Source organism: Grammomys surdaster, unplaced genomic scaffold (assembly GCF_004785775.1).
Source record: "Grammomys surdaster isolate TR1022 unplaced genomic scaffold, NIH_TR_1.0 126059, whole genome shotgun sequence".
Classification (NCBI taxonomy): Eukaryota; Metazoa; Chordata; class Mammalia; order Rodentia; family Muridae; genus Grammomys; species Grammomys surdaster.
This window is the reverse complement of record NW_021620869.1, coordinates 2,079,023-2,089,327: the sequence shown is the minus strand read 5'-3', so window position 1 is coordinate 2,089,327 and position 10,305 is coordinate 2,079,023. Positions and strand designations below refer to the sequence as shown.

The 10,305-nt window shown below is 52.8% G+C and overlaps 1 protein-coding gene across 1 annotated transcript in view; it reads left to right on the top strand.

The window, feature by feature from the left end:
• Positions 1 to 10,305, top strand: part of Sned1 (sushi, nidogen and EGF like domains 1) — a 59,326-nt gene that overhangs the window by 39,653 nt on the left and 9,368 nt on the right. Inside the window, exons 17-27 of the mRNA XM_028755377.1 lie at positions 1,568 to 1,681; positions 2,329 to 2,442; positions 2,745 to 2,858; positions 3,414 to 3,527; positions 3,841 to 4,137; positions 4,332 to 4,515; positions 4,704 to 4,816; positions 5,491 to 5,772; positions 6,984 to 7,128; positions 7,200 to 7,282; positions 8,124 to 8,219. Of these exons, the coding sequence (XP_028611210.1) occupies positions 1,568 to 1,681; positions 2,329 to 2,442; positions 2,745 to 2,858; positions 3,414 to 3,527; positions 3,841 to 4,137; positions 4,332 to 4,515; positions 4,704 to 4,816; positions 5,491 to 5,772; positions 6,984 to 7,128; positions 7,200 to 7,282; positions 8,124 to 8,219 (1,656 nt within the window). The remainder of the gene's footprint in view (positions 1 to 1,567; positions 1,682 to 2,328; positions 2,443 to 2,744; positions 2,859 to 3,413; positions 3,528 to 3,840; positions 4,138 to 4,331; positions 4,516 to 4,703; positions 4,817 to 5,490; positions 5,773 to 6,983; positions 7,129 to 7,199; positions 7,283 to 8,123; positions 8,220 to 10,305) is intronic.

Genomic DNA, 10,305 nt, shown 5'->3' with positions numbered 1-10,305 from the left:
GAGAGAGAGAGAGAGAGAGAGAGAGAGAGAGAGAGAGAGAGAGAGAGGAGACACTAATATCAAGACTACTATGAGAACACCAATGAATGAGAATGAAAAGAATAAGTCCAACAGAGAAACAGACAAAGCAGGTACACACCTTATGGAAGAAGAGCCGTATGAGGCCAGCGAGTGTGAAATTGGGCATTTTACTTCACAGTAATCAGGAAAATGCAAGTGTGCACATCCAACAGCTATCTGCATCTATCAGAAGTCTGGAAGTCTATCGGTGAGAACGTGGACCACAAACTGCTTTGTTGGTTGCTGGAGGGACTCTATGTAAGTTGCCAGAAGCACTTGGAAACGATCTGGCAATGTGCCTGTTAAGGGGCAGCCTGCGTCTGAACAATCCCATTTCCCAGTAAACGTAAGAAACTCACTTATCGACACCAGGATATGCGGAGAACCCCGACAGCAGCAGCTTTTGTAGTTACACACATGCAGAAAAATCTGGAACCAACACAAGTGCTCACAAATGAGAAAGGATAAAATATGATGCCAGCAACTATGGGGCATTAAACAGCAGCGAGAGTGGTGACCCTCAGAGTCCCACAGCAATGTGGACTTCTCCTACCCATGAAGCATTGGGTGAGGAAGAACACTTTTCATGGCACTCTGTCAGCAAAGTTCAGAAACAACAAAAGCTATGTCTTGTTTAGGCAACTCATCAAACTTTAAAAACTCATTTTAGGGCTGGGTATGGTGAGCCATCTCACTCACTGCTTTAATCTCAACACTCCAGAGAGAGAAAGGGCAGGAGGGTCTCTATGAGTTCAAGGCCAGCCTAGTCTAAAAAAAAAAAAAAAAAAAAGAGTTATGGGCCAGCCATGGCTACATAGTGAAATCCTGTCTCAAAAAAATAAATTTAAAAAATAATTTTAAAGAGATAGAGAAATGATCAACACAGCATTGGGTGTTGAACAGAGGAGGGGAGGGGCCTGAAAGCCAACAGGTAAATATTGCTTTGTCTTCTGATCCCAACACGGCTAGTCTATTTAATTCTTTTGAAAAATACTTGTTTAGATTTCTATTTTTATTTTATGTATATGAGTGTTTTGCCTACACTTATGTATGTAAACCATGTGGGTGCCTGAGGAGGTAAGAGGAGAGCATTAGAGCCTGTGAAACTGGCCTTACAGAGGCACCGCATGAGTGCTGGGACTCCACCCTGAGTCGTCTGCAAGAGGAATAAATGCCCTTACCTGCTGAGGCGCCTTCTTAAGTGTGGAATTAGACTTTTCTCAAAGTGAACATTCAAATTCAGGAGCACAACTTCCAGGAAAAGCAGCATATGGTGAACCTACAGACAGTTCCCCCAGCATGCTGGTTTCGCACGCGTGCGTGCATGCGTGTGTGTTAGTCATTTTACAGACTATCAGTCAGGCCTGAGACCTCTGAGGATAGCCCTGGTCTGGCTTCTGTATCAAGGCACACTGCAAGCTTGCCCAAAGCCCTGCAGCTACTTCCTTTCCATCTTCATCTAGATTAATAATAGCCACCTCGTTTTGTTCTTGGGGTCTGTCCTTAGAAGTAGATGAGTGCCGGTCTCAGCCATGCCTTCATGGAGGCTCCTGCCAGGACCTCATTGCTGGTTACCAGTGCCTCTGCAGCCCAGGGTATGAAGGAGTCCACTGTGAGCTAGGTAAGAGGTCTGCTGAGGGCATTGGGGTTCCCCAGCCATGGCCGCCTTGTCACAGTATCCTTGCTCTGGACAGAACTCTAAATAGCTATCTCAGTCACTGCTTGTTCTCTTGGGGTTACTCTGCTGGCCAGAATAGATTTTAAAAGCTCTCTGTCCCCTCTTACCCTGGAGACTGAGAGCTCATCTGAAAATCATTGGCCTACCATCAGAGTCAGGCCTGGGGGGTGGGGCAGAGAATATGGACAGCTCGCAGCCCTTGACACCTGGCACTGCCATTACTGGAGGGAGCAGAGGCCTGCCAGTCTGTGGCAGGGTGAGACCTGCATCCCTTGTGCCTGTATGGGGCTTGAAGCTCCGAAACAAAGACTGGCTTCTGCAAGGGCAGAGCATAGAGGCTGTTTCCAGTTGTGATGCCGGGGAGCATGGAGCATGCACAGAAGCAGCGGTGAGGATGTTAGGTGCTGGAAATGGGCAGCAAACCAACCAAGGAGGAGCAAGAGGATGTGATAAGAGAGAGGCTGTGGTCCAGAGTAGAGGGCCCAGGCACTGAGGCCTCAGGGCCTTGCTCATCATTAGGGAGCAAATAGAATCCTGGGGGACATGCAGGAGGTTCCAATATGAGTCAGTGCCCTCCCCTGTCTGTGCAGAGACAGACGAGTGCCAAGCACAGCCCTGCAGAAATGGAGGCTCCTGCAGGGACCTCCCCAGGGCTTTCATCTGCCAGTGCCCTGAAGGTTTTGTTGGAATCCACTGTGAAACAGGTAGGGTTCTTTCAGGTGGGTCCCACAGAACCAGGGATCCTGGGAGGTCAGGGGCAGCCAGGAGCCATCCTCTTGCTGGACAAGCCACCCAGAGAGAAACCCCCAAGGCTGTGGTGACCTTGAGGGAGGAAGGAAACTGGGTGGGGGGGGGTCCCTGAGAGCCCCTCCTACCCACAGGTGTGCCATATCCCTCTCCTGGCCATTGCTCCTTGCCTCCCCCTATCCCTTCTTCCCGCTGTCCTCTCCTCCCTCCCCCAGAGTCCCTCCCTGCAGCTCGGGCCAACCCTTTGGGTGTTCTCCAGAGGTGGATGCCTGTGCCTCCAGCCCCTGCCAGCACGGAGGCCGGTGTGAGGACGGTGGTGGGGCCTACCTGTGTGTGTGTCCAGAGGGCTTCTTTGGCTACAACTGTGAGACAGGTAGGATGTCACAGAGGGCCTTCCTTGGTTGTCTGGTCTCCTTGGCACCCTGTTTGCTTCCTTCATCTTCCTCCACGTCCACTTCCAGGGACATATGCTCTGTCTGTAGCCTGACACCCACCTTAACTGGCTCTGTTGTTCCTGGACAGGCTGACTTGCATCCCCAGAGCCCCGCACGCTCACTGTCCTTTCCATGGAGAACCTTTTCCCTATTAGCACATGATAGGTCCCTCGACCAGGCCTTTCAGAACACAGGCATCCACAGCAGTTTATCCTTGCCCATAATGCCCTAACACCAGAGAGCTCCTGGTCAGCGTTCTAGTCTCCCTCTAGAACAGTCTCTCTAGTCTCTCTCTAGGTTGGAGCACCAGCCTAGAGCCATGCTTGTTTTGGCCATACAGTGCCTGGCAGGCAGCACTGAGCTTGAAAGGCAGAGAGAGACAACAGATGCCATGACACTACCCCACCCCTCGCCCACCCATGCCACCTATACAGCAAGAAGCCGAAGTACAAGAAAACCCCAACTCCCCCCCTCACTGTCATTTCCCCCCTCAGTGAGTGACCCCTGCTTCTCTAGCCCCTGTGGGGGCCGCGGCTACTGCTTGGCCAGCAACGGGTCCCACAGCTGTACCTGCAAAGTGGGCTACACAGGCAAGGACTGCACCAAAGGTGAGGGCCAGGAGCTCCGGGAAGGAGGATGGAGGAACAAGGGGGCCAGAAGGTAGGCCAGGGGCCAAGCGGGAAAGATGGGCAGACAGCTGCTGACCTATGTCCCCTTCAGAGCAGGGAGGGGGCACCAACAGCCACCTATGTAGAAATGCAAACCTCCAAAGGGCCGCAGCAGCCCAACTGAGAAAGCTCCCTGCTAGGAACGACCTGGGTGACCAGGCCCCAGGGCCAGTCTAGGTGACTTGACTGGGAGCTGCTTCCGTGCTTAAAGGCTAACCCCTCCGCCTCCTTTGTGTTTGGTGCAACCCTGAAGAGCTCCTCCCACCAACAGCCCTCAGGGTAGAAAGGGTGGAGGAGAGTGGCGTCTCCATCTCCTGGAGCCCACCTGAGGGCGCCACGGCCAGACAGGTGCTGGATGGCTATGCAGTCACTTATGCCTCCTCGGACGGATCTTCCCGGCGCACAGACTTTGTGGACCGGAGTCGCTCCTCTCACCAGCTCCGGGCCCTAGCAGCTGGCCGTGCCTACAACATCTCGGTTTTCTCAGTCAAGAGAAACACAAACAACAAAAACGACATCAGCAGGCCTGCAGCACTGCTCACCCGCACCCGTGAGTTTCTGAAGGTGGCCTGGCCACTGCTGCCCAGGAGAGGATGCTGTTCCCTACCCACAGTTCAGCAGACAGCTCTGTGTGGAGGCTGTCTTTCCTACAGGGAAGGAAGCAATAACCAGAAGGGTGGATCAGAGAGGAAGGACTGGGCAGAGAGGAGCAGGTGAGTAGCTGAGCAGCTCATCTCCCTGCAGGACCCCGCCCCATTGAAGACTTCGAGGTCACCAACATTTCAGCCAATGCCATCTCAGTGCAGTGGGCTCTTCACAGGATCCAGCATGCCACTGTCAGCAGGGTCCGAGTGTCCATCCTCTACCCTGAGGCCTCTGTGGTCCAGTCCACTGAGGTGGACAGGAGTGTGGACCACCTCACATTTGGGTAAGAGATGCCTTGGGAACGCGGGGGCCCACAGTGTTCTTTGTGTACCTGTTATCCTTCACCTGAGGGGGCTGGGGCCTGATCTGCCCCTCACGGAGGCAGCCAGGACCACTATTAGCAAAATATGACTCCTGGTTATTTAGAGCTAACGCCTAGATGCTCCTCTCCTCCTTGTCCGATTCTGACAGGGACCTGATGCCAGGGAGAAGATACAGTGTGCGGCTAACCACCCTCAGTGGGCCTAGAGGAGCTGAATATCCTACTGAGAGCCTGGCCTCAGCTCCTCTGAACGTGTGGACCAGTAAGCAGACAGGCAGTTTCTGCCTTCTGAACTCTCACATATGGTACCCTCTAGACCCAGGGCTTCCCTCCTAGCATCCTGTCCTGCCAAGAGTGTCCTTCCACTGTAAACTCAGACCTTGACCTCCTTGATATCTCTTCACTTGGATGGGCAGGAGAAGCCTTCTGCCAGAGACACTGTTCAAGGCTGCCCCAGCACCTGAATACAGCAAGGCGCCCCTCAGTGTGCCTTCCAATGAGTACATCAGAGTTCAAGGAGCAAGCCGGGATGCTGTCACTCAGGGCTTTGGGGTCATGTGACCAGCCCACTCTGGCTCCATTTTTATTAATACGTTCTTGGTGTTGCTGGTCCATGTGCTCATTCTGCTGTATGAACTGTGAGAAGGGAATGTAAGAGCGGAGGGATCTCATGAAGCAAGGATGACTAGTAGGTACAACTCCATGCCTCCCAGACTCAGGACTGTGACCCTCAGAGACTTGGGGAGGCGTGCTGGATGCATGACCTAGCTTCTTCATACAGGATCCCCGTGCCACCCCCCAGATGACAGGGTGACAGCGTCAGCAGTAACCAAGGCTGGCTTCAGACGCAGCTCCAGATCCCTCAAAGACCTTAGGTGATGTTTTTCCAGATGCCCTTTGACCTCTAACCCCTCCTTCTGTCCATTCCTCATCCAGGGCCTTTGCCTCCAGCAAATCTGACTGCCTCTCGGGTCACAGCTACCTCTGCCCATATGGTCTGGGACACCCCCAGCCCAGGTATCTCACTGGAGGCTTACGTCATCAATGTGACCACCAGTCAGAGTACCAAGAGCCGCTACATCCCCAATGGGAAGCTGGTGTCCTATACAGTGCGTGACCTGATGCCAGGTCGGCGGTACCAGCTCTCAGTTACAGCTGTGCAGGGCACAGAGCAGGGCCAGCTGCACAGCGAGCCTGCACATCTCTACATCATCACCTGTGAGTGCCACGACAGGAGGGGACTGGGGAGTTGTTCAAACCAAACAGTTGGGCTGCTTGTTGCTCTTGGGGTGTGTGATATCCTTGCCCAGAGGAGGCAGCATAGAAAACTTGCATGGGCCATTCCTGGGAACACAGACCTAGGCATAGGGCATATGGGTAAGGAAGGACAGTTGACAGCAAGAGCCTCATCATATTCTGTTTTACCAGTCCAATCCCAGCAGGCTTAGCAGAAAATGCAGGACTTCATCATGAAAGAGCTACCAAGCAGGCAGCAATACAGAGGCCCAGGCCTGACCCAAAAGGAGCCACAGGGCATGGGCACCAGAGAGGAGGGCAAGAGACAAGTGGCTGGGAAGGACAGGAAGGAACACCTGGACAGAGAAGGACATTCAGATGGCCACATTAACAACCTCAGTCTATTCTCAAGGGTGACAGGGCATTCTACTGAAACCCAAAAGTGTCCTACATGCCAGTCTCAAACCTTACAAGAGGTGCCATGAGAATAGTTTCAGGAGTGCAGGGAGCAGAACTCAGTGAGAAGACAAGCAGAAGGTGCACAAGAACAGACAAGACAGCAGGTTCTCAGAGCAGGGCCAGTGCTCTCCAAGAGAGTGGGGCTCCAATCCCAGCCTTCCTGGGCCCCTCCTCCTTTCTCATCCCAGCCCACGAGGCTGCTTTGTGGACATGACAGTAAAGGCAGTGTTTATATGCTGTGCTAATTCTCAGACCCAACCCTGCCATTCTACCAGCTGGGCTCCAGGCATACCTGCCAGGTAAAAAGACAGGTGGGGTCTCCCTATGAGGCTGTCAGTCAGGACGAGGCAGATAGAGAAGGAAGACACCTAGCTTGAGAGGCTGAAGGAACACAAAGGGTGGCAAGGGCCTGGCTGTAGGAAAGCTGCCCATCAGGAACACTTGACCCACAGGGCTGTGATCTGCAGTCTAGCCTCCACTTAGCCAAGTCAGGACTCTGCTGGGGAGTGTGGGGGAGCTGGCCTTCCAGGCTAGTGTCGTCTGTTGCAGCATAATGCATGGCCTCTCCTTAGAAAAGTATAGCAGGTGGCACAGGCTTCTTAGGCAATGTGCGGCCCTCTCTGCCCATGCCTAAGCAGGGCTGGGTGTGAGCTGCACTTCTGCAGTGAGGGCAGAGACAGGAACACTAGGCAACCTAGTTGATTACTACTCCCCTTTCTCCTTTCTTTTGGCAGCCCCCAGGGATGGCACTGACAGACGCTGGTACCAGGGAGGACACCACTCACGGATGCTCAGAAATAGACCAGCCCCTGTGCGCCTGCCAGAGCTGCGCCTGCTCAATGACCACAGTGCCCCTGAAATACCAACTCAGCCACCCAGGTACACACCCTAGCCCCAGCCCTGGGTTCCTAGTCTGCACTCAACCCATGACCCGCCTGCCCTGTCTGCAGGTTCTCAGAGCTTGTGGATGGAAGACGAAGAGTGAGTGCCAGGTTTGGTGGCTTGCCCAGCAGAGCAGTAACTGTGAGATCACGTGCGTATTGCAAACTTCCTGGCACCAACCTGGTAGCAACCCTAGTGGCCTCACTACTCTTTGCCCCTGGCATAAAATATGTTGAGATCCTTAAAATCTGGGTTTAAAGACTTCACTGGCCAGTCATTCCTGGCTCTACTAGCAACCTCAATCCTGGCCGTGTGTGAGGTTTTAGACTTCTAGGGTAGCAGGAAAGGCTCCTGCCATCCACTTACCAGGTAAAGGGCAGTTCCTGAGTCTGCCTGGGAGAGGCCAGGCCCCTAACCACATGGGGTTTCCCCAGCTCTATGTGACGACAGTGGTGCTCAAGGGCAGAGAGCCGAGGACATGAGTAAGGGAGTGGACAGGCAGTGACAAGAGCGGACAACAAGTCTAGATGGGAGAGAAGGGACACTTGCAGGTGGGCATGCTGAGATACAGAGCACCAAGATAGGGACCACCAGGCTTGCACACAGGCCAGGAGAAAATGCCTAGGAGCAGAGGTAAGTTCTGTAGGGATGGCTTGCAGCTGAGGCCAAGAACCCAGATAGCTGAAGATGCTGATAAGAAAGAGAAACCCCCTTCCTCACTCCTCAGAGAGCATGGCTGAGGGGAAAGAAAAGGAGAACCTGACCGTGGGTAGGAGAGAGAGGCCCAGACATCACCTGGACAACAATGAGATTCCTTAGGAAGCAGCTTCAGGAAAGTAGAAAACATGGCTTTCAGAGGGGCAAGGAGCGTGAGGCTCAGCCTACACTGGGGTACAGTGCTGGGGTCACAGTGAGCTTTGCCAGTGTGTGAGATCAGTGGGTGGACCAGGGCAGGAAGCAAGGGCCATGTGGTCATCCTTAGCTTCTCCTAGAACCCACCACTCCGATGCCGCTCAAGAACACAGAGGCTCCTGAGCAGGTCCATCTGGCCCTCCAGCTACCCAAGAACAGCAGCAAGGACACAGAAAGTAAGTCATGTGTGTGGAAGGGAAGGGGGCTGGTTGTTCTTCATAGCTACCACAGTGAGAAGCACCACAGTGGGAAGCTGGGAGGCACATAGGGTCTGCCCACGGGGCAGCTGGCACACCAGCTAGGACACAATCCCCAACTTCATGAGCGAGAGGCCCGAGAACAGGACATACCCAGGATCTGTCTTAGAAAGACTGGTCCATCCTCCTTATTTCCAGTAATCCTCTCCCACACCATGCCCCTCTCCCACCCTGAGGACCCACTTCAGGCCACCCAGCTCACTTCTTCATAGAAAAGATACCAAGTCAGGTGAAAATCAGTGAAGAGTGGTCACTGAGTAAGCCCTGGCTTGAGGAATGCCACCCCAGGCTTGGCAACATGTAGAGCTACTTGTAGCCTGGACTGTTCTGTCCTGTCCTCACAGAGTACCAGGTGTGTCTTCAGCACCTCTGGGTAAGCAGCTAGCAGCACAAACAGATGCTCCTTCGACTGTCGGATTCTTGCTCTGTCCTTCACCATCTAATCCCTCTAGGGATAATGGGTTAGACTTTCCTAGGGCCCAGAGGGCTTTCTTCCTTCTGAGTCCCACTAGAGACTTAGACTGTGTTCACCTAGCCCCACAGAAGATCAGAGTATATGATGGAAGTGTAAGCCCCAAGGTGACCTCACCTGGAAAACTGCCCTGGAAGGACACCTGTTCATATTCAGGGCGTTACGATGCCAGAAGGCATCGATCACAGAGGGCCCACTGATCCCTGAATTCAGTGTCCCCCGCTTTTGATCCCATGCACACGGGCAGAGTGGTTGTGCATGCTGCAGTGTGCACTCCTCGCCAGTTTGTCTTGCTTTTTGGATAAAACAGGCTCACTGACAGTCTGTGTTATGTTGGCCCCTGTGAGTACTTTTCATAAAGCCTACAACAGTCTGTTTTCTCTGTGGGTTCAGTCTCTTGGGTTCCATCTCAAAAAGAAATAAAAGTGTCCTTAGGGCCACTGTCACCCTGCAGTGATATCACAAGAAAAAGAATCCCTTAAAACCTCAGACACAAAACTACTCATGACCTTCGGTTCATGGCACACCCATGCCGTCTGTCCATCTCTGTTTGTCAGTTTGGTTGCCTTTGAAAATTATGGAGCCTGGCCCAATGGTAGAATCTGGCAGGAACCTTTGTCTTGTGGTTTTTCTCCTGGACTCTCCATGCGGCCCACCCCCATCCTGCCTTCTGTCCTTAGTCTTCACGTGGATGGTAAGAGGGGGTCTCACATGACAACAGAGAGTCCTCTGTAGGGAACACACTTTTGCATGGTTTATTCTGGACTGTCTGTCTCCTTTGTGCCAAGAATCTCCCCTCCTGCGAGCCAATTCATCCAATTCAAGGTCAGCAGCCCTGGTGTGAACCCACACACTCACTCCTCTAAGGGGTCTCAATCTTTCTTTCAATTGTCCTTTGTTCTCTGTACGTTGATTTTGTCTAGTTCCACAAGGTACTTGCAAACAAGCTCCGAAGGCCATGTATGCCCTCACATGTAAAGGATGCTTCAGCTGGACGTAGTGTGCCAGGTTCGGAGTCCTCTCGCCATCGTCATCTGGTGCCCAGTCTCGTTCTTGTTTCCTTGTAGGTCATCTGATCTTTTCTTCTGGAAGAGTTGGACTTTTTTCCTTGAGTAACAGAGTATCTCTCGGAAAAGGCCCTGGGAGGCCCTCAAGCACATTAGTGCTCCCAAAGGGCGTTTCCTCACTAAACAACTTTCCAGGCCAGGGCTGTACCTTCACATTCAGGAGGAATCTATGGAGAGGAGGCAGGTCCCCACAGCAGCCATGCTGGAATGGAGGGACCTCAAGGGCAAGAGTGAAAAAGCAAGTGCTAATCCTAGATATTCTCCCTGGTTTTTCTCAACTCCTCACTCCAGAAGAAGGGTTTCTGGATTATTTTGGTTTTTCCCTTTATACACCAATATCTGGCTTCCACCAGAAGGATAAGCAGGTATCTTCCCCACAACAGCACGCAAGTACACGGCTTGGATAGCTTTGCTGATAAATCATCCATAGGGGAGCAGCATAATGCTCTGCTACATCATCCATAGG